Source organism: Prunus dulcis, chromosome 1 (assembly GCF_902201215.1).
Source record: "Prunus dulcis chromosome 1, ALMONDv2, whole genome shotgun sequence".
Classification (NCBI taxonomy): Eukaryota; Viridiplantae; Streptophyta; class Magnoliopsida; order Rosales; family Rosaceae; genus Prunus; species Prunus dulcis.
This window is the reverse complement of record NC_047650.1, coordinates 22,248,819-22,273,172: the sequence shown is the minus strand read 5'-3', so window position 1 is coordinate 22,273,172 and position 24,354 is coordinate 22,248,819. Positions and strand designations below refer to the sequence as shown.

Below are 24,354 nucleotides of genomic sequence, written 5' to 3'. Positions count from 1 at the left end.
CGAGACGCAAAAATATAACCAGTCCAAAATTTGCCACTTGCAAAAATCCATATGAGATAACAAAAACGAAATTTATTGCAATATGTGAAGCACAGTATTATTCAGTAGCATGTCTGTAACAGCCATATGTTCATTTTCTAAGAAAACTTAAACAAACACATGCACATGCTTATGGTGAAGGCTAACCTCGTTCAGAAAGCAGATCACCTCATTGTATGGGAAACTTGTTACATTTCATTTTCATGGTACAAAATCGAAGGAGAAACTTATGAGAGAGGATATTTACAGAAGCTTTCACCCGAAAGTGAAATGACGGAAATTGAGAATTCCTGGCCAGCCCTTTATGCTTGTGTATGCCAAGAAATAACAGCATTCAGGAAAGCAACCCCGCTCTTCAAAAATCCACAACTTCACAATGCACTCCGATTAAACCTACTAACACTGCAAGAATGAATTTGGCAACTCATCACTAAAACCTCCTGAAATGATCCCTGGTAAAGAACGGATGCCTGAGGGCCTCAGGAGCTGTTAGCCTATTGGAGGGGTCATATCTAAGGAGACCTTGCAGGAGGTCGATGAGATCACCAGCTGAATGATCTACATGCTGCATAACTATATTCTGCGAAAGACAACATAAATTTGTTGACTTTAAAGTGTTACTGCAACAATGTTCGTGAACATGTTTCGAAACATAAGAATTTAATATATTTAGAAAAATTAAAAATTCTATATACCTGGAGACGATGTAGCTTTAAAACGGCTTTAATACTTTCCCGTGAAGTTGCACCTTCTGGCCAGTCCAATCTACCCCTCCGGACATACTTCTCAGCGTGCCGGCTAAACCAAAAAAATACAGAAGTAGCAAAGGAGAAGTGGTGAATACAGACGAACAAATGTCATCTGAACCTTAATATATCAAAATTATGATAAAACTCTTCAAGAAGCACATACTCTGCTCTTCTCAACATGTGCTGTGGAAATGGACCTAAGACCCTCTCCATCATAGCTAGATGTTCTAAGTTCTCATGTGTCTGAAACAAAGCTTCTCCCTGAAAAGAATTGCATTTGTTTTTTTTGTTTTTTTTTTTTTTTTTTTCATCAGAACTTCTTTTATAGACTTTGATCTAATCCAGAAATTTAGCAAACAAACCAATGCAATTAAAGACATACCGAACACAATTCTACCAAGATGCAACCAACGCTCCATATGTCACATGGATAACTCCATCCAAGACCTGTAAATATAAACAATCACATGAATGCTAAAATATAAATTAATAACAAATATTCAAAAAGCAAATGATTAAATGGAAAAAGAGAGCAAATATTAGCATACCAAGAATAACCTCTGGTGCGCGGTAGTGCCTTGTCGAGACAATGTAGTTGTGCTCTTGATGGTCATAGGCAGTGCTGCCAAAATCAATGACCTTGATAGCACTGGACTTCGGCAACCTTTTATAACAGGTTCCATCTTTTGGTGACCGGGATGTAAACTGCGACAACAAAGGAAAAACTTGAAGACTCAAGGATATTTGACACAATATTAAAAGAATGCAGGTAAAAAAGGTGAAAATAATAACTGCATTGATAACGTGACATTGGAAGGGGCGACGAGAGGAAAAAAGAAAAGAAAAGAAAACACCAACTGCAAAGCAATGACATAACAAGCGGACATACCTTGTAGTCTGGTACTTTAACATACTCTGAAGACACAAAAAGTATGTTTTCAGGCTTCAAGTCAGTATGGATGAGACGCGTACCATGCATGACTGCAAAATGTTACAGGCCAGAGAAGGCATAAGAACTTAATAGTGATGCACTTTTATTGAATTCAATGTCCAGCTACAACTTCTATATGGTATCATACTAGACATCCAAACAGATTCTAAGATATTCATACATGTGACATGAATAAGCTTTACTTTATTAAATTTAAAAAAAAAAAAAAAAAACAAAGCAGAAACTACCAGTAAATTAATTAAGAAGGAAAGGTAAAAACTTATGGAACGGCACAATTGCTGCTATAAACTTTGAATGGAATAAGAGCAACAACAGAAGTCCAACTACACACATGCTACACATTCCAACAGTTGCCTGCCAAGCTCGCGGACAAGATCAACCGGAAATGGGCGATAATTATTTTTCCGGAGGAAATCGTATAAGCTTGGTCCAAGCATCTCAAATACCTGTTAAGACCATTTAAATCCAACAATGTCTTAACCCCCAAAATATTTGTGAAGTTGGGGAATCATGTTATCAAAAATCAAGCATATACTTACTATACATATATGGTTACGATAGTCAAACCAGTTCCGTATTTGAACACAACTGCAAAGAATAAAGCCACTTAACAATTGACCCAAATTTCATTTTACGACTGCTAAGAAGCAAATGAAATAAGCACATCAGGTAACAATACTCACCGACTGCCATTTCTGTCATACTTCCCAAGCAACTGTAGCACATCAACTTCTATCATTGCTGCTTCACGATATTTCTTAATACTTCTGACAACTTTTATAGCTACCATCTCTTTTGTTTCCCTATCCCAGCATTCCAAAACCTGACCAAAAGTTCCTACATAATGCAAAGAGCCCAAATATGAGAAGACAGATCGAAGAAACATAATTTCATCCAGACACAGGTCTAAAGCCAGTGAAGAAACCTAACCTTCACCAATTTTTCTGTGAATCTTATCTGCAAGTACAGAAACAAGAAATTAAGGAAATATTTTACAAAAGATTATATCAACAGAAACAAATAGGTGTTGTGTCTTAAATATAAACAAATATTCTAAACTTGTTAAGACTAAAATATGTTTATACGCACACAGTAAGAAAAAAAAAAGAACAAAAAGGGACCAAAAGGAAAAACTTCAACTCTTTCGATATATATGTTTTCGAACCCTAATGTCCCAAAAAGATATGTCCTAGAACTTTTTTCTTTATATTTATTTTTTTAAACATTGGAAATAAACCATTGAGGAAAAAAAATGAAAAGATGGAAGCACATCAGATTGATTTATTAGGTTCTGAAAGTTTAAAATACAGCATTAAAAAAAAAGACACATAAAGAATGTAAAGAAAAATTTTCAAAGGTGATTGAATGTAATTACAGCGAGAAGTTAAATTCTCTCCCAGCGCAAACATGTAATGCCCATCTTTGTCATCATCTCGCCATGGGGGAGAGCCTTTTTGAGTCAATCCCTTTACAAAAAGACTAGGATGGTCTGGGAGTACCCTTGGAGGTCCAAAGCTTGTCCCATTTCCAACATCTTGCTCATAATATATTCCTGACTGAGCCTACACACAGCCATTTATTCATACTCCACTTACAAAAAGTAATAGAAAAATTTAACCCCTTAGCAATCTATCATTGATTTTCCATCATATTGTCTGAGGAATCAAACAGAAACACAGTTTATGCAGAATAAATAACACACATATAACACCAGATCAGGAACATATCCAACTTTTATTTGCCAATAATATAAATATGACAAACCTACCAGATCATGACAATTTCGATTCTTCCAAATTTTTAAACCCCATAATGTTATAACATCAACTTTTCCCAAGCAAAATAAATTTATGTCTAAGGCAATATCTTATACAAGATCAGACTTTTCCAGGCCAGACTAACAGATCGCGAAACTTTGAAAAATGAAATCATTTCTACAGTCTACCCCGATATACCTATAATTTTATCATTATTTGCTACCCAGAAAATGTTTTAACACAAATAAAAAGGTAAACTGGGATGAATTCAAAATATTAGAAAAATAATTTTGAATAACACGATAACGAATTCAAGCATAAATAATAAGAAAAACGGACCTTGATTTTGAGATAGTTTAAGACTTTAAGGGTAAAAATTGCACCTTTGGGTGGCCTTGAGGGACGTCCCAAGCAATCCTGGGCCTCTTCCTTGGACGCCGATCAATGTGGGAAAGAGGGAACTCCGTCACATAATCCATCTCCATCCGATTCAAATCCCTAACCCTAGATTTACTGATTGAACAGAAATCGCTCTGATTAAACGAAGGAATCGAACGGGAGAACGCCCTAACCCTTGTTCTTTGTGAGCTACCGCGGGTCGTCGGATGCGATTCTGGGGCTTAATCTGCACTGTTGGTTGGCATGCTGAGCTGTTTTGCTGACCCCACGTAAGTAATTATGTGGCTGAATTTTAAACCCTGGTTGAGTTGAGTTAGGGCGTGTTTGGAACATTATTAAATTCTTTTTTTCTTTTTTCTTTTAATGTTGGGCTGCACATACAAAAGGATAAAAGTGACGGATCGGCTTGTAAATTATGGGCTGCAAGCCCAACTAGAAAAAGCCATGCCGTAGGACCCTAACCAGTTTGTGTTTGGTTTTCTCTTTGCTTTGGGCTTCTACACCATGTAACCAAAACAAACAAAGCCCAAATGTTTTGGATGACACGTGTTAATTAGTATTTGAAAATTAAGAAATTGTAACTTGCAAGTATTTACCAAAGAAATTGTAACTTGTAAGTTATTGTGAGCTAGCAATTTTATTTTTATTTTATTTTATTTTAGAGTTTTGAATTTTGACTCCATCTCCATATGGGTCGAAAAATTTGAAATAAATGTTTTAGATTTAATAGTTAGTCTAAATTTATTAAAAAAATATTAAATTGAACGTATTTGAAATTTACATTTCAAATGAATGAATTTGAAATAACTATACGTAATAAATCATTTTAAATTTACTTGTTTTCGTCATTTCATATTTATCAAATCTTCGCATATGTGAACAAACGCTTTATAACGTCATCAGAAAATTCTATCCGAATGGGCCCATGAAATGATGCTAATATATCGTACAGCTTCAACTTCGAACACGTGTCTCAACAGCACGACACAAACAGGACGAACTCATTTCAAGGAACTGATGAGGTTTAAGATAAGATTTCACGTCAGTTCAGGTATGGCCAAATGGAAAATACCATTTCGCCTCTTCCTCCACCTTTCTAACTTAATCTTTTGTCATGCTTGCTCTTGGCAGTTTTCCAAAAATATGGCCCTCCTGCTACTGCACATGCACCAATGTCATTGAAATAATTGGATTGTTGCAATCAACTGAATTGAACAAACAAAGTTTGTTCAAGTACAAGTAGCAGCTCCTTAATTGAATTGAACATACAAACTTTCCCTTTTTGATTAATATTAATAGTGATTAGCCAAAGTTTGCTTTTGCACTCGGTTAGAGCATTTCCACCAGTTAGCCCCTTGCCATGGCAAGGGGAGCCCTAGGGCAGCTACTATTCACGTGAATAGTGGCTGCCCTAGCCCCCCTAAGCAAAGTGTGTTTCCAGCAGTTTAGGCTTGCCATGGCAAATACTATTTATTTTTTTGTTTTTTTCACAACTTTTTTTACTTAAACAATTAATTTGGATAATATTTTCAGATAAGATTTTTTGGTTTCTACGTGTCAATACTATTCATATTGGATAATATTTTCGGATAAGATTTTATTTTATTAGTTGTATTGGTTGGTATTTATAGGAAAAAAAAAGTATGAGGATTTGGTGTTAAAAGTGAAGAGTATTGGTTGGTATTTATAGACATTGGCAAACCCAGAATTTTTGTAGCAGATGTGCAATATTGACTATGTAAGAACCCAAAACAAAATATCAAAAAGAAAGAAAATATCTAAAAAGGTAAGGAAAATATCTTTTAGCGAAATGACCAAATTGCCCTCGCATATTTTAATGGGGAAAATTTGACTTTTTAATCGGGAAAGAATTTGGGAATTCCGCCTACGCCATTGCGTAGAGCGCGGCGAAAGGAGTTCGTAGACACGGAGTAGACCCGAATCGGAGCCGTAACGAAGAAGTTATGGTTTAAAAACCGCGATGAGCAAAATGGTAATTTGGTCAAAAAGTCAGATTTTTATAGCTCTCTCTCTCTTCTCCCCCGTCAGCCCTCTCTCTCTCCTCCCGTTCGAATTCGACAGCGACCTCCGCGCCTTCAGACCGCTCCCCCGGCCACCACACTTGGGGCCGATCTCCGGGACCGGTCCCAAATGAACCACGACACGACGGCGAACAACCCTCGACCCAGCGCCGCCGCTGCCGTGGCCGGAGTCGGCCGGAAAAAGCCATGGAAGCCGACGGTGCGACACGAACTTCCAGCCGCTCGATCTCCTCCGTTTCTCAACCAAATCAGTCGAGTGAGGTATCAGGAGCCCGACAGAATTTTAAAAGGAGACCTCCGAGGGATCGAAGTAGCTCGGACCATCTGTGAGTGGACCTTCTTTTTATAAATCAGATTTCATGAATGAATTAATGTGCTTTTATATGAATTGATGTGCTTTTATATAAATCAATTTTATAAATGAGTTTTATAAATGAGTTTATTTGAGTAAGTTTCTTCATTCAGTCTTTGAGTAAGTTTTATTACGATTTTGAACATGATCAGTACAGTAATAGTTCTATAAGTCGGTGCTGCTTATTTACCAGTTAGAGAAACAGAGTTTGAGTTTTGAATCAGTAGAGACGCAGCACGACTTGAGTTTTACAGTTATTATTCAGATATGTCTTTTTAAAAGGAATTTATTTTTAAAACCACCTCGTACCCGTTTTTCTTTATGGTGATTACCCAGAGTCGGACCGATGTCTACGGACATCCAGTCTGATTATAGTTCAGTCAGTGCACTTGACTTGCCTCACGAGTTTCGGGGACGCTCGGACCGTGAGTGCCAGGATTTGCGGCTCGGCAAACTTGGTGTCCCGAGACCTGCCAGGATTGCGGCTCGGCTGACTTTATGTCCCCGAGACCTGCCAGGATTGCGGATCAGGCTGACTACGGTCCCCTGCATCCTGCCAGAGCGACTCGAGTTGACTTGGTGTCATCGAGGAATCTGCCGGCGGGACAGGCTGATCATAGTCCCCTGATTTCGCCAGTTTGCGGCTCGGGTAAGTCTGTGTGACGCCCGAGACCTGCCAGGGAATTGACGGAAATGACAGGGGTACATATTGGTGGTATTTTCAAAGGATTCTGAGTTTCTTTATTAAATGTTGATTTTCAGCTACTATAAATCAGTTTTTCTGATTTTTCGGACATAGATCCCTTTTTATTTGTTCAGTTATGAAAGGTCTGAGTACAGAGTTTTTATACGCGTTTGATTTCAGTACTTTTATGAAAGTTTTGAATTCAATGGTTTGTATGAAACTTTCAAGCTTGAATATGACTGATATAGAATGCCTTGAATTGACTATGCGTGATATAAAAAGTAAGTATTCAGTTTTATTTAGCTAAATTTCTTTTACAATGGGGGATATTATGTTTATGAGAATCGTTTTGAAGAACATTATTTTATGGTCCACTCACATTTTCAACCTGTTTTTCGCCCCCAGGCCGTAGAAGTACGCGGGATCCACCACCGGGCCAATCATAGTTTCTGCGTCAAGGTAAAGTTTTGCATAAAATCCTTGCACCCTTGAAAACCCTAGAAAATGCTCTGATATCATGTTGAACATAAGGAATTGAGGTTGGAATCTGTTTGTTGACTTAGTCTGGCTGTTGGTAGGGTTTCTGAGATTGTTTGACAGGTGAAAATTTTGGGTTAAATAAAAAATACAGGGGAGGTTCTGCCGAATTTTCGGCAGAAGTCTAAGGAAATTTAAAGAGAAATTGAAGTCAGAAGGGTAAAAAGGTCTTTTGTGCCCGACATTCGCCAGGTGTCGGACACGCACAGGACTTGGCTCGAATTCCAAAGTGGAAATTGGGTCGGGTCCTGTCAGACTAAGTATGAAAAATGATTTTTCTGAATAATCATTTTCTGAAGATAATTTTTGGCGGCTTTTATTCCTTACACATCAAATAAGAAAACTTGATTTTATGAAATTTTAATATGAAGTATATATTGACTTAATGAGCCATCATTTTTAGCTTAAATCGTATTTTGCACTAAAATCGATTTTTCATATTTTGATTTGATGGGAATTTGATTTTCTAGTATTTTTATTTGAATCCAAATAGGGGGTACTTCCTTATTTACATTGTAAACTTAAGTAAATGGAGTAATATAAAAATAAATAAAAGTAAAAGGACAAAGACATTTACTTAAATGTTGTTGAAATAAGGTATAGAGAAAAAAAAATCAGTAATTTTTTTTAAAATTTTATCCATTTTTATTCATTTTTTTTATTGCACAAACATTGGCTACCGTTGGATTGCTGGAAAAAATATGATTGGAGAGCCTAGCGCTCGCCACGTGGACGATTTAAAAAAATTTGAACGCAGGGCTGACGTCGACGTGACGTCAGCACGCTGACATCAGCCTTGCCCTCGGGCCAGCCCAGTATGCTGGGTCCCACCATTTGCCCTGGCTGGATTTTGTTGCTGGAAACCACTTTTTTGCCCAAACCCCCCCCCCCCAGCCCCAGTCCAGCCTTAGCTGCTGGAAATGCTCTTAAAAGGCGGTCGACCGCTGGCTTATTCATCAGACTGACAAGAGTCAGTTGTCAAGATTCAAGAAATTAATTGCTATTTGCTAAAGGTTGCGAGCTTTTGGTGCTCGGTTAAAAGGCAACCAAGCATTGGCTCACATATTTATCCATTAGACAAGGTTGCGAGCATTTGGTGCTCGATTGAAAGGAAGCTGAGCATTGGCTCGCATGCTTATTCATCTAACCGACATGAGTCAATTTTGTTAAAATTTAAGAGAGATCTAATACAGACACTTTAAACTTATTTCGATATCGTATTTATAAAAAAAAGAGATAAATTAGTGATGCATGTTGTTTTCTTAAATTTAGACTTTTCTACGGCATTTGGATCTAATCAAAGGATGAAGGATTTGGACTGCAATTTGGAATATGCTTTTCAAACAAATTGGCTACACGAATTTGGTAAAACCACTTAATTTATATTGTATGCGTGCGCGCACACGTAAAGCATACATATATATATGCATCGATCGATCCCATGGCCATGGATTGCTTTCAAAAGTAGCCTTGCATTGCAATTGGACAACAAACATCATAATAATCTCGAAAACGAAATCATGGTGGTGCTAATTAAATATGCAATCAATCAAAAAGAAGGCAATTGGCATCCTTTTAAGCCATCGTCAATGGAGACATCCCAATTTTGTCCTCTAGTTACCATTTTCTTACCTGCTGTTGGTAAATTCCAGTCGCACTATATGACTAATCAGCAATATTAATATACGTATAACAATGACCTTCATTATGTCTGGCAATACTAATCAGCAATATTAGTCGCACTATGACTAATCAGCACTATGTCTGGCTAGCTAGCTTTATATAAGAAACAAGGAAATAATTCTCACAGAAACAAACACAACTGATAAAGCCCTCCAATGGCTCTCATCACCCCACTTATTCTGTGCCTTCCATTTCTTCTTCTCCCTCTTCTTGTTTTACTCAAAAAGAACAGGCAACAACACAAGAACCCACAAAAGCAATATCCACCAAGCCCTCCCAAGCTTCCCCTCATAGGCAACTTGCACCAGCTTGGCTCCTCGCCTCACCAATCTCTATGGCAGCTCTCCAAGAAGTACGGGCCAGTCATGCTCCTCCATCTCGGCCGCGTACCGACTCTCGTGATCTCATCGGCTGAAGCAGCCAAAGAGGCCTTGAAAACCAACGACCTCCACTGTTGCAGCAGACCCAGCTCGGCCGGCTGCCGCAGGCTCACATACAACTATCTAGACGTGGCATTTGCGCCTTATGGCGAATACTGGAGAGAGATTAGAAAGATATGCGTGCTTGAGCTCTTCAGCGTGAAGAGGGTCCAGTCGTATTGGTCTGTCAGGGAAGAAGAGGTGGATAGATTGGTCAATTCAATCTCTTCTTCCTCATCTTCTGGTGCTCCAGTTGATCTTACTGAGAAACTGTTTGCTTTCACTGCCAGTATAATTTTCAGGATTGCTTATGGGACAACTTTCAAAGGAAGTAAATTTGAGCATGCTAAAAATATTCATGAGTTGATCCATGATACTGAGGCCATGCTGGGAGGCTTGTCTGGAGCCGACTACTTTCCGTCTTGGATCGGGTGGATTATAGACAGGGTTTCCGGGGTGCATAAAGAGTTCGATAGGATTTCGAGTGAGTTGGATGGTCTTTTCCAGCAAGTGATTGATGATCATCTCAGGGCTGGGACGGAAGTGGAGAAAGATCATGAAGACATAGTTGATGTGCTGCTTAAGATAGTGAGGGAGCAAACTGGGTTTGGAGCTGCTCAACTTGGTCATAACAACATCAAGGGAGTTCTCTTGGTAAGCGCTGTAAATTATCTTACTTTTTTTTTTAGGGTTTGATTTTGATGGAATAATTAAACTTACTTTGAAACTTGCAAATTAGAATTTGTTTTTAGGTGGAATAGATACCAGTGCAATTACAATGGAGTGGGCGATGGCAGAGCTAGCTAGGAAGCCGAAACTAATGAAGAAAGCCCAAGAAGAAGTCAGAAGATGCATTGGAAACAAAGGAAAAGTCACTGAAGGAGATACAGACGAGCTTCAATACCTCAAGATGGTAATCAAAGAGACCTTCAGACTGCATCCTCCAGCTCCATTGATTCTGCCAAGAGAAACCATGTCCCATTTCAAAATCCAAGGTTATGATGTCGACCCGAAAACACGGGTGTTTGTTAATGACTGGGCAATTGCACGAGACCCTGAGTCTTGGAAGGATCCAGAAGAGTTCGTTCCAGAAAGGTTTGATGGCAGCTCCATTGATTATAAAGGGCAGCATTTTGAGTTTTTGCCATTTGGAGCTGGTCGAAGAATTTGTCCTGGGATGTACATGGGAACAACAACGGTAGAGCTTGGACTTGCAAATCTTCTCTACTGGTTTGATTGGAAATTGCCTAATGGGATGAAGGAGGAAGATATCAGCATGGAAGAAGCTACTGGCCTTGCCCTCACCATCTCTAAGAAAACTGTTCTCCACCTTGTACCCGTGAAATTATCTCTGGAAACATAAGGTAGAGGAGCTTCTCTACATAACTTAGGATTTGGGATGTTCTTTGTTGCTTGTTGTTATGATTATATAAAAAATAAAAAATAAAAACTACTTTAGGAAAGAAAGATTTGATTGGGTTGATGATAAAATATCGGTGCTTTTCCATGTGCGCTTGTGTTTCTGAATGTTTAAGATTTTATTCATCCAATAAACAAAGGAAGAATAACAGCACAAAAGAAATTTCAAGAGAAAAGCAATACAAGGCAAAGATTCATTCAACTGTTAAAACATCAAATAGACAAGTCCAAGTAATTTCCCTTTCCATTCCAATTTTGATGCCATTTTTCTTTTTACTGTTCTTATTTTGGAAGCTGACAATAAATACACAAAATTAAAAGTATAAAGATGGGGAAAAGGTGATAATCAAGGAAGTCCAGAGCGACTGACCCCTTCAAATTTCAGCTCAAGCACTGCCATGTCAGCATTACTTAGAGCATCCACAATGGTCGTTCAATAGTTCAATGCAATAATTCAATTATTTTGGTATATATTGAATTGAACTACAATTTTATTTACAATGGTATTGTTCAATAGCTTCATATCAATAGTTAATTGCCGTATTTTTTCTATTGCATTGAACTAATGCATTGAAAAATGAAAAATAAAACAACCATTGTAGATGTTCTTAATGGCATAATCCATTAATTGCTGTATTTTTTCCATTTTTACTTAGCATGTGGGCCCATCCTATGATTAACCTATTGAAATTGCAATAGAAGGTTCATCATATAACATAACACCTTTTATTGCGATTAACTAAATCACATCATTATAAGTCAATGCAATTTAAAGCAGTTGGTGAATGATTTTTCCTCTGCTTTGGCTTCTAGATCATGTAACCAAACACACAAAGCCCCTTTTTTCGGAGGACGCGTGTTAATTCGAATGGTATATTTAGCACTTTTAATTTTGTTTTATTCTATTAAAAATTAAAAGAAAATTGGTAGTGGAAATTAGACTTTGATAAGCTTTCGTGCGAATTTGGGTAGTAAGAAAAGGAATCCTAGAGACGTTCTCTGTACCCCTTGACATGCGTACTTCCACTAAACATTTATATATTTTTTGGTCAAACCACTGACATCAATTTAACACTGTTAGCTCAAAGAAAAATAAGATACAACCAAGCAATTTAAAGAAACACATCAGCCAGTCGAGGCCCCAGCCACCCACCTCGCCATCAGCAAAGTCTCCGTCCTCTCCTTGCCGCCATTGAAGCCTCCCTCCTTTCTCTCTTCAAACTCCCCCATATCCAGATCGATGCCCTTCGTTTTGATTCCACTTGATTTATGCAGCAGACTAGATTACCAAAAATAAAAAAAGAACCTGTTCCCTTGGTTTTGCAGACTTGATTATCCCCAAAAAAAAGAGGATATGCAGACTTGATTATCCAGATTATGATGGTTCAAATTGATTTTCTCTTGCTCCTTAGAGTTGTGCAGGCTGTGAGAATGTGAAAGTGAAATTGTTTCATATTGGAAAACTAAACAAACTATAAGAGCATCTCCACCCATAAGGAGTAAGTCTAGGGTAAGGGCAAGCAAGAGCTTCCACTATTCACGTGAATAGTGTCAGCCTTGCCATTTGTGATTCTATCCATGAGGGCTAAGTTTAAGGCAAATACTATTCATTGTACTTTATTTCCTATTTTTTTTATACTTTAAACCATTAATTTTGATAATTTTTTGTAATTAATTTTCGGACAAGATTTTTGGTTGTCACGTGTCCATTATTTTTCAGAAAAAATTTTCGGATGAGAATCTCGGTTGCCAAGTGTTTATTCCAGATAAAATTTCTAGATATTCATTAAAAAAAATTATAATATCAGATTTCAGATAAGATTTTCACCCTCTTAAATTGTGCCACGTGTCCCATGTCAGTGGGAAGTGAATAATGTGAGTGGAGAGTAAAAAATATTGGAAGGAGAAGAGTTTGTATGGAGAATTGATGTGGAAAGTGAATAATGTGAGTGGAGAGTAAAAAACATTGGATTGAGAAGAAATTGCATGAAGATTTGGTGTGGAAAGTAAATAAAATGGTTAGTTATTTATAGGGAAAAAATACAGAATATTTTCGATTTTTTTTTTTTGCAATTTTTTTACCAAAAAAACGAGGACCTTAGGATTTTTGGAAAAAAACCGATCGGAGCGTCCCAGTTGCAACACGTGGCACATGCCCGTTGGATTCTGTCTAACGCATAGCCCTACGCAACATCATTGAAGGTCTCATTCGTGAGGGGAAACTAGACAAGTATGTGCACAACCTTCCACCTCCCCCGACCCTCACCAACGGCAAATCAACATGATTTTCACCATTAGTGGTGGTCCTACATTGGTCGGGACCTCCAATAACTCCATCAAGCACTATGTCTGCTCTTCTTAAGCACATCAGGTCTTCAGCACTGAGCACGGACGCTGCCGAAGACGATCTGAAAACAGCCATGCCGATGCTTTGGTAAGACTAGCTTTGGCCGTAGAGCAGGGCATTGGTTGTAACATCCACATGGAGTTCCTAGACCAGCCCAGCACTCAGATATAAATCATTTGTACCATTGACCACAGCCCCACTTGGATGGACCCCATCCTTCAGTTATTACAAAACCAGACACTGCTTGCTGATCCTGCTGAAGCATGGCGTGTTCGTTATTGCTTCGCTCGATACCCAATCATCAATGGTGCTCTATACAAACGCGGCTTCAACCTCCCCTACCTTGTGTCTGACCCCAGAGGAAGGTAACTATGTCCTTCGGGAGATCCATGAGGGCATCTACGACAACCATTCAGGTGCTCGCTCACTAGCATACAAGGCAATTCGATAACGGCACTCCTGGCCCTCACTTCACATCGATGCCCAGGCCATCACCCAGAAGTCCGACAAATGCCAGTGGTTCACCAACATCCCACAGCTCCTTGCAGAACCATTGACTGCCATGGTCAGTCCTTGGCCATTTGCCCAATGGGGACTAGACCTCATCGGACCTATATGCTTGAGGGCAAAGGCTAGTTAAAATACGCAGTTGTCGCAGTAGATTACTTCACCAAGTGGACTGAGACCGAAATCTTAGCTACCATCACTGCAACTCGCATCGAAACATTCGTCTGTCATATAAGCCGGAACATCCAATGCCAATAATACACACATTTCGAGATACAAACCCTTAATTAATATAAAATTACTTCGAAGCGAAAATCACAAATTAAATACTTAAATCCCCAAATTCCCAGTACGTGCACGTTGAAGGAGGTATCCTAAGGTCCGATTACAAGTTTAGGAATCGTTCATGATTGTACGGTTATCGCTAATCCACAAACTTTGCATTAATGAATCTGAACATCCGGGGCTCCGATTCATAATCTGTGAAGTCCTACACGGTCCTAGGAATACCTAGAACAACATATTTTAATTGAAAAAAGATCTAACGGTCAGAACCTATCGAACCTGGATAACGCACAATATGCGAAAATCCGTTCGACAGTCAAACGACGTCCGAATTGAGATCTGCGAAATTCTACGCACTCGTGACAACCTAAGGATCTCATCGGGTCAAATTGTAACTTCACCTCCAAAATCACCCCGTTTACCGTACGAACTTGGTACAAACTTAAAGGGACCAGTTTCTTTGACCAATCGATTTTGGATCGAGCCCAAAACTTGGGCAACATCATAATATGGTGGGAGTAGCCGTTTGTTGAGTTTTAAGTGAAATTCAATTATTAAAGGTATTCAATGTCCAACCACTCTATTTACAGTACGAACTTGTTACGAACTTAAAGTGACCAACTTCCTTGACCAATTAATTTAGGATCGAGCCTAAAACTTGGTTACCAACATAATATGGTTGGATGAGTCATTTGGTGAGTTTTCAGTGAAATCCAATCAATAAAATTATGCAATCTTCCAACCACTCGCTTTACAGTATGAACTTGGCACTAACGAGAAAGATACGATTAAAATACTAAAAAAGGCAAAATCGTAATTTGGTAAAAGTCATATTTTTATATCTCTTTCTTCTCTCTCTCCGGGGGCGTCTCTCTCTCTCTCTCTCTCTCTCTCTCTCTCTCTCTCTCTCTCTCTCTCTCTCTCCAACACAGCCCTCATTCTCTCTCTTCAATTCTCTCGATTCCGATCACGGCAAGGGCTGAACCGATACGATTCGACTAGTCTTGAAGCCACGAACCCGACCCACCAATTTTTCCGGCCGGAAACCTTGAAATTCACCAGTGATATTGATTGGTTTCTCAGGTGGTTCAAGACAAAGCTACGGCCGATTCCGGCCGCCATCTCCGGCAACCAAGGTATGATGTCTCATCTATTCTTCACGCTCTAGCTGTCTGTTGTGTAGGATTTGGACAATAGTCGTGTTTAGAAACTCGATTTAGAATTTAGGTTTTGGTCAAATTTCAAAGTGAAATTCCGGCCTCTTCCGCTTGTTTATCAGGGTATGTCCAAAAACAAAAGTGGCTCCAATTGATGTCTTGAATTTAAGGTAGGAAGCTTGCCCTTGATTTTGAGATTTTCTGGCGGGTGGTATCGCTTTGGATACCCATGCGCTACCCGTGCTTGTGGCTGTGCGTGGGCAGAGTGGTTGAGCTATTTACTGTCCTAAAATGATCTCCCAATTGTCACGAGCATGTAGGTGCACTCGGATTCCAATTTGGATACCGTTTGAGCGTCGAACGGATTTCGCCTAGTGTGCAATTTTCGGGTTCGATAGGTTCGGACCGTTGGATTGAACCCGAATTCAAGTATGTTGATCTAGGAAATTCCAAGATCATATAGGATTCAACGGATCAATAAATAGAGTCCCGGATACTCCGAAAATGCCAACCCTAAGGCTAGGTTTATGGTAACCGTCTGATCGTGCGATCGTAATTAATCCGACCATCCGATTGAGACCAAACTCTTGGGACACGTGTTCTAGGAATATTGGAACCTTCAGGGACTCCTGAATTTGTGATAGGAGGTCATGGGTCATGCGGGCCCGATTGACCAAATTTGGGTTGTTTGACCCCTAGGTTGACCGTGAGTCTTTCGAGGTAGTTTTACCCTTTGAGGAGTACTAGAACGACCTTATTAACGAGTCTCGAGATGAAGTCAAATTTTTTTACTTCACGCGCCAACGGTAAAAAAAATTTGAATTACCGTGCACTAACGTCACAGCCTTCAGGCTGAAGTCCAAGAGAAGCTGGTGGGAACCAGCTCTTACTCGAGCCTGGTCTCTCATGCTGGAGGCTGTTTGGGCTTGTCAAGGGGGCCTTTTGCCCGGTTTGGGTGCACCGGTGGAGTTTTTCTAAGAGCAACTCCACCCATTTGCCCATTACCATGGCAAGGGGGCCTAGGTAGCCACTATTCACGTGAATAGTGGTTGCCTTTGCAAAAAACATTGTGTGTTTCCACCCGTTGCCATGGCAAAGGGCAATTACTATTCATTTTTTTGTTTTTTTCAAATTTTTTTTTACCTTAATAATTAGTTTGGATAAGATTTTCGGGTTCCTACGTGTCAAGACTATTCATATCTTATAATCGTATAAAATTTCCGGATAATATTTTAGGTTCAAAATTCAAATTTCAGATAAATTTCAAAATTCAAATTTCGGATGAATTTCAAATTTTAAATAAGATTTTCATCCTATCAAATCAAGCCACGTGGCATCTTTATCTGGCCAAAATTTTCTATAAAACCAGAAGCTCAGTTCATACCTCTCACACCACATCTTTTCTATATTTTCATTTCTTAGAGTTTAGATTTCATATTGGAAGATTTAAGGAGATGATTGGAGAGGCAAGAGCGAGAAACAAATGAGAGAAGCAGTAGACAAGATGAAAGGCAAAGGTTGCAAAGAGAAGAAGATGAACAAGTTGTCATAGCAGTGGCTTTGCTTGATGAAGAGAACCAAGGTCGCCGTCGTGGTTCACAAGTCTGCCGTGGTCCGAATGTAGACAGACATATGCATTCTCGAGGTAAGAATCTTTTGGAAGATTATTTTGCAAAGGCATTCTCGGCCGTGGTACTCTGATGTTGATTTTCGAAGGCGATATAGAATGCAACCCCATTTGTTCAATAAAGTCATGCATGATATTTGCAATTATGATGCATACTTTGTTCAAAAGTGTGATGCTGCAGGGGTTTTGGGACTTCTTTCGAAGCAAAAGCTTACAGCTGTTATACGAATGTTGGCGTATGGTTCATCTGCTGATCAGATGGATGAGATTGCCCAGATGAGGAAGTCCACTACGTTGGAGGCCTTGGTAAGATTTTGTGATGTGATCGAAACTCTGTACACTAGGGACTACCTGGGCAGACTTACTTTCAGGGATCTCCATCGGCTTCTACAAAGAGCCGAAGCTCGAGGATTTTCAGGAATTATTAGTAGCATCAACTGCATGCACTGGCAATGGAAGAATTGCCCAACTGCCTGGCAAGGAGATTACGGAAATAGAAAAGGCCAAAAAAGTATCATCCTTGAAGCCGTTGCTGGCTTTGATACATGGGTTTGGCATGCCTTCTTTGGAGTTGCCCGATCTCAAAATGACCTCAACGTGCTGGGTCAATCCCCGGTCTTCAATGATGTTTTGAGAGGTCAAGGCCCGAATATCACCTATTAAATCAACAATACAGTCTACGAGACGGGGTATTATCTAGCTGACGGCATCTACCCGAGGTTGACCACATTTGTCAAATCCATTTCGAATCCCTGATCCCATAAGCAAAAATTATTTGCTTCCTATCAAGAAGGATACATGAAAGACATTGAAAGGTGTTTTGGCATCTTCCAAGCTCAGTGGTTGATTATTTAAGGTGCGGCGCGTATGTTTGATGAGGAGGTCCTGAGAAGTATTATGATGACTTGCATCATCTTCCATAATATGATTGTGGAGGATGAGTATGATTACGATACTGCAGAGGTGTATGAACCGGATCCCATGAACACGGCCTTGATATGAATTTATGAAAGGCCCATGGGGCTAAGTGGAGAACTATTTCAGCCGAATCCGTTGGTTAGGGATGGTCGTTTCATGACCCGTATGGTAGATCGATATACAGAGATGCAATCTTCGTATATTCATGAAAGGCGTCAACTTGACTTGATAGAGCATCTATGGGCGGTGATAGGCAATAACGGTGAATGATGGAGCATAGATACTTTGGTTAGGTTTTATTTAGTTATGGTTTGGTTGTGTTTTATTTTTTTTATTTTTTATGGTTTGGTTGTGGTTTGTTTTTATTATTGTGCTTGGGTTGTATTTTATTATTATTATTTTTATTATGCTTTGGTTGTGGTTTTTCCTTTTAATTATGTTTTGTTTGATGTATGGAATATGTTGAATAAAAAGGTATTTTATTCAATGGAGCATAGATACTTTGTTGGATGAGTTTGTGATGTCTTGATCACGAACCCGGTGTGCTTTGTTTATTAAATAAAAAAAGCCAATACAAGTCATTAAAAATTACTACTACTAAAATAAAATACATGAATTACAACAACTTTAACACAAAACATGAAAAATACAAATAAATAAAAGGTACGCCAACAACTTTACATAACTGAAAGAAAGTCAAACTCTTACTGCAATTGCGGTCAGTCTCGATAACTCTTTAGTTGCCGCAACATACTTCCTCATTCGACTACCACAAGAAAGAGAACGACTACCACAAGAAAGAGAAGTGGAAGAAGCGAGGTAGAGGAACTGGTCGACTCATCAGGCTCATGACCTGAAGACTGCAGGTTCGAATCCTGTCCCCGCCTAATAAAATAACTCAAATTACTTGAGATGCATTTGTAGGTATTGGTCGGTTACAGCTGGTGTATTTCTACACGCCATAGATAGCATGATTGGGAAAGAGTACAGCTGATTTATCACCCTTCAGTTGAAGTAGGTTTTATTTGTGACGAAAGTTGTCACAAATAAAACCTATCGTTACGAACAAATGGCATAGAAACCCTTTACCCACATCTAAGCTAAGGATTAATGGTTTTGATCATTTAACCAATCCGTGTTGCTAGGTCCATCGTCACGGAAAAGTCTTCTTCTCATAACATCCCTTCATTCAAGCTTCCAAAATTGTTTTGTTTCAGGGGATATATGACTTGTATCCATGGCCATGGTTTCCCGATCCTTCTTGTCAATGAGTTCTTTGTGCAAAAACTCCCTTTCTTGTACAAATTTTGCTCGAAATGCCATCTCGTTCTCTTGGTGTTTCCGCTCCATTTCAATTCTTATGGCGCTCTGCCTTGCAATTTCCTCCAAAATTTTTGATGTATTACTGCTAGAATTACTCCTTTTCTTCTCCTTCGCAGCTTTTTGGCCAATGAGTCTCGGCTCATTTTCGATGGGTGAGTCTTGACTCATAGGAGTATCGAGAGGTGAATCCGATGTCCTTGAATCATGGAGTGACGTCTCGTTTAACATAACAGCGGGCCCGTGAGAATAATTATGAAGCGTTTGCAATTTTTCACCACCTCTCAACATTCATGATGGTTGAAAGTTTTGTTGCCTTGCCCAATTGCACCAAACCACGTCTGTGCTTGAATCATCTATTAACCCAAAAAAAAAAAAATTGGAAATGCAAGAAATATTTAAAATATATTGGATATGCAAGTAACATAAAAAAATAATGGAAATGCAATTAACCTTACAAATATATTGGAAGTGCAACAAATATTAAGAAACAATTAGAAATGCAAGAAGTATTAACAAAATATTGAAAATGCAAAAATATTAACAAAATATTGAAAATGCAAGAAATATTAACAAAATATTGAAAATGCAAGAAACATTAAAATATATATATATATATATATATTAGGACATTAAACTTAATCAAACGAAAATTACAAAATATTTACCTCGCTACTAAGAGTTCTCCGCTTCTATGGTTGTCCCTCGCTTTTGCCAAGACATCTCTCCATTTTTCCAACTCTTTATTCATAATTTTCCACCTACTAGACAATGCAATTTTCGTACGAGTCGACCCCGGAATTTTTTCACAAAATTCGGCATGAATTTTTTTCCACATATGACAAAATTTCATCTCATTGCCTGACACGGGACAAAGATTAATTTGGACCCAAGACTCGGACAAGAAAACATCTTCCATTGTCCTCCACGCCCCTCCGGTTTCCAATAGAAGCAGCCATAAGGATAAGAAATAAAAATACAATTTGAAAGAGAATAAAATGTTGAGTAAAGAGTGAATAATTGTAGCAGTAGAAGAAAATGTATGAGGATTGGTGTTGAAAGTGAAGGGTATTGATAGGTATTTATAGAAGAAAAAAAATCAAAATTTTTTGGTATTTTTTAAAAAAACTTTTGAATTTTTTTCATAATTTTATTGCCAAAAAAAGGCCAACCGTTGGATTGGAGGAGGAGAAGCAGATCGGAGCGCCCAGGTTGCGACACGTGTCTTCTAGCCGTTGGAAAAGAGCAGGGTTGACATCAGTGCATGCGGGTGCAAATTTTTTTTTTTACAGTAAAATTTGAACTGCGCGATGACGTCATCTTCCCCTCGGGCTCGAGCTGGGGCGAAACTTGTCTTCGGGCCAGCCCGTCTTTGTGGGTTCCACAGCCAGCTCGGGCAAGGGTGGCCCACTAGAACTGTGTTTTTCGTGCAGCCCCCCCTCTGCCTTGAGTCGGGCTCCTTGGTGGACTTGCTCTAAAAGGATGCATAAGAAGTTTGGTTACTCCCCCAATTGCCAGTTGATTTTAAGTGGAACTTCAACTTCCTTCATGGTATCAGAGCAGATTTGCCCATGTGTGAAAGCCCAATGGCCACACGTGCTCCCAGTATCAGAGCCATTAAGGGACTAGTGTGATCCCAGGCCCCCACTTCATTTTTTCTAATTATATATATACACCATATATGATATATGATATTATAATATACTAGTCTCTCCGCACGCGCTTCAGCGCCTGCGAGAAGCATTTTTTTATATAAAAAATTAAAATTTATTTTAGAATTCAAAAAGAAAATTGGTAGTTGTGTTCCATAAAAATAGGATCCATTATCTAATTTTTCTTTTAATTTTAATTTTTTTAATATAAAAAGTGTGAATTTACAATATTATCCTCATTTAATTAATAATTTCAATTCTTAATATTTGCATTAACCAATGGCATTTTCTAGTATTTTGAATGTTTTGCCATTATCTGTTTTTTGCAATTAAGATCAGCTCATGAATAAAAAAGAGCCACTGTATTTAACTCAAAATTTTTTGATTTTCTTTTGACTTTTTATAATATTTGGTAGGTATATAATTCAGATCAGCTCCTGAATCAAAAAGAGCTACTGTATTTAACTCAAATTTTTTTTTACAAATATAGCGACTTTGGAATACCATTTTCTAAAATTTACTTATTTTATTAAATTAATAGTTTGATCATTATTTGAAGGTTCACCGTCGGAATTTACTGGACTTTCTGGTTGACTCTTGGACTCAGAGTTTTCTTTTCCCATTAAATTAATCAAATCTTGTTTAATTTCTAAATTCTCGGCTTGTAACTTGTGGCTCATTTGTTTTAATTCTACTATTTCTTTTTTTTTTGACTAATTTTACTTCTATTTGCAAATCCTGTAGAGTTACTTCTTTCTTTCATTCTATTTTTCTAAGACAGTGTTCAGACTTATCTTTGAGGGAGCTTGTTGACTTGGTTCTTCCTGACCAATGACTTTTCTTAATTTTTTGAAATACTCATATTTTAATTCTGGGTTTTCAACTTTACTAATTAAATCAATTAATAATTCTTCTTGTTCCTCTTGTTATGTAAAGACATTAATTGACTTAGTTAGAGTTTTACAGCACTTATCGTTACAACCAAATTGGATTTTCGGGGAACTTAGTAGGGAATCTGAGGAGTTGTAATTTACTGAGCTTGAGCTTGCTACTGTGACGTCGGTTTCACTAGACTCAGAGTTTCTTAATTCTAAGACTTTAATTAATTTGTCTTTTTATTCATCCGTGATTTTCAACTGCTTTATTGTGTCTTTTACTTTACACTTATTAGCATAGTGGCCATATTTTTTACACTTCCAGCACTCAAATTTTCTTTTGTCAGTGGACTTTTTAGGTTTGTCATTTTTTCCTTTTCCACGTACTTTTGACCAATTTTTCTTTAGGTGGTATGTCCTTTTACTATAGAACTCATCATTATGTCGGAAGAATTGTTTCCTACGTGAATAATGTCTTCGTTTACTAGTTTGTCGGTCATGATGACTAGTTTTGGCTTTTCTGGAAGGAGGAATGGATGCTAAATTATATTGTTCGCAAAAATTTCCTAATTCATATTTGGCTGAATTCCTTTCTGACTGAATTTGTTTTCCTATTTTCATATCAACTCACATTTTCATTCCTACTTGGTTAATTGTGCTAATAATATTTCCATAAGTTAAATTATCAGAATCTATATGACCTTGATCATTACTAAGGACTGTTCTTTTTTTTTTATATTTTTTTTTATAGGCAAATAAATTAGGGAGACCATTAATAAATTTTTCTTTCCAAAAGGGTTGATTACTATCATCTCTAAGCATGACTCTGGAAATGAAAACATCTTTATACCATCTGAAATCACTTAATTTGGCACATCTTAGATTACTAAGTTGATTATGAATTCGGGCTGTAGTGTTACTGGGTGTTCCTATGAAATGCTCAATTATTGTGTATGATAAAGTGTTGACTCCATCTTCTATTCCTCTTCCTAATTGTTTATCAAAAATAGGAAGACCTTCTTCATTAAGTTTGACTACATGAATAATTTGTCGTTTTGATTCTTCAGTTAATTGTTTATCCCACCAAGAACGTAAGGTTCCGGTGAATCCTGTTTCTAGGAGGGGAACAATATCTGACTCTCTGAAATTTTGATTTGTTATGCAACTGTTGGCTACCATGGACATATTTTGAAGTTTATTAAGGATTTCTTGTTCAGAAAGGCCATCTATATTCCATTCATATAATTTATCAGAGGAGACTGAGAATTGACTCTGGGAATTTCTTTCTTAAAACTGAATATCTAGAGGGGTTGGTCTAGGATACCAATTTTTTGTTAGACTAGTAGGATTGACTTTGTCTCTTAATTTATTAAGTTTCAGATTATTATCAATTTCTAAGGTTTTAAAGGCATTTTCAATTTTTGATAAATTACTAAAATCTGTCTCATTGCTGGTTATAGACTCGTCATCAGAAGAATTGACTAAATTGGAGGACTCAAGAACTTTAAGACTAGAGGACTCAGTTTTGTCTTTAACTGGTGTAAGTTGTTCAAGCATTTCTTCTTTTTTTCTTTTTTTTTTTGGTGGGTTTTGTCGACTTCAGATCTTGGAATTTGATTAAAGGTTTTTCTTTCTGAGACTTGAGTGGCATTTGCTGGGGAACTATTTTAACTCTTTAGGCATGTGATGACTTTCAACAAAATCAAGATAGAAGACTTCTGACTTAGTGCTTTCCATAAAATTTTTCCATTCATTAAAAATTTGTTGTCTTTGTTCTTTACTTGGGTAAGCTGTATGATAAGCATTTCTTCTTTTTAGATTTTCAAGGGCATGTAAATGATCATCTAAAATTTTCCAATTAATTTTGAATTCTTTCCTAAGGGCTCTTAACTGGTTGTCTACTGGGATGGCTTTTGCTTCAAAATCAGTTTGTGTGGGAGAATTTGGGGAATCTGATTTTTCATCTTTTCTTATAACAAGGATGGTTGACTTGAGAAGTTTTTCTTAAGGACTCTAACTTTAAATCAATTAATGTTTTTTCTAACTCTAGATCTCTTTCTAGAGTAGAGAAGGATGTTGTAAAGGAATGTCTAGACGGGACATGTCTTTGAGATTGACTAGGTGTTGGAAGTTGGTGTAGTTGGATTGAAGATTTTTGAGTTGGTTGATTTCCAAAGTTAATTTTAAATGTGCCATCTAAAAATTGTTGGATGTGACAAGACCCGACCCAAATTCTGCTTTGGAATCCGAGCTGAACCCTGTGCATGTCCGAGACCTAGCGGATGTCGGGCATGAATGACCTAATTGCCCTTCCCTACAAAGCACGATAAAATAACAAGGTTGACTCCTACCGAAAAAAATCGGCAGAGTCTCCCTTGTAATTGGATCAATACCAAAACATTTACACCTGCCAAACAAGCATATATACACAACCAACTGCCAGCATACGTACATATACATTCCAACAGTTACATTCTAATTATAGGGCAAATTATCAGAGCGACAACTAAGAATTTACAAAGGAATCAATCCTTTTACAAAACAAAAAGTCATGCATCAAAAATGAAAGCGCGGAAGGTGGAAAACGGCCCGGTGGTGGATCACTGTGCACGCCAACTGCCTGGGGGCGCAAA

General features: G+C 38.0%; 2 protein-coding genes across 4 annotated transcripts; one reads left to right on the top strand and one right to left on the bottom strand.

Annotated features, from left to right (window-relative positions):
- Positions 1 to 52: 52 nt before the first annotated feature.
- On the bottom strand, positions 53 to 4,137 carry LOC117613765 (serine/threonine-protein kinase AFC2-like). 3 transcript variants are annotated; one of them, XM_034342340.1, is made up of 12 exons: positions 3,881 to 4,137; positions 3,116 to 3,302; positions 2,671 to 2,697; positions 2,424 to 2,577; positions 2,280 to 2,328; positions 2,072 to 2,186; positions 1,678 to 1,769; positions 1,337 to 1,493; positions 1,171 to 1,235; positions 952 to 1,049; positions 735 to 837; positions 53 to 619 (listed from the first exon to the last, which is right to left on the bottom strand). In XM_034342340.1, exons 1-12 carry the CDS (start codon positions 3,980 to 3,982, stop codon positions 470 to 472), a joined length of 1,299 nt encoding a protein of 432 aa, XP_034198231.1. In that variant the 5' UTR covers positions 3,983 to 4,137; the 3' UTR covers positions 53 to 469. The 3 variants fall into 3 exon arrangements, with proteins under 3 accessions (XP_034198231.1, XP_034198239.1, XP_034198243.1); XM_034342348.1 differs by lacking the exon at positions 3,116 to 3,302 and having other exon boundaries at positions 3,881 to 3,986; XM_034342352.1 differs by lacking the exons at positions 2,072 to 2,186; positions 2,280 to 2,328; positions 3,881 to 4,137 and having other exon boundaries at positions 3,116 to 3,167.
- A 5,175-nt stretch (positions 4,138 to 9,312) lies between these two features.
- Positions 9,313 to 11,104, top strand: LOC117613915 (cytochrome P450 71B36-like). The gene is made up of 2 exons (XM_034342530.1): positions 9,313 to 10,268; positions 10,354 to 11,104. Exons 1-2 carry the CDS (start codon positions 9,351 to 9,353, stop codon positions 10,975 to 10,977), a joined length of 1,542 nt encoding a protein of 513 aa, XP_034198421.1. The 5' UTR covers positions 9,313 to 9,350; the 3' UTR covers positions 10,978 to 11,104.
- Positions 11,105 to 24,354: the final 13,250 nt, after the last annotated feature.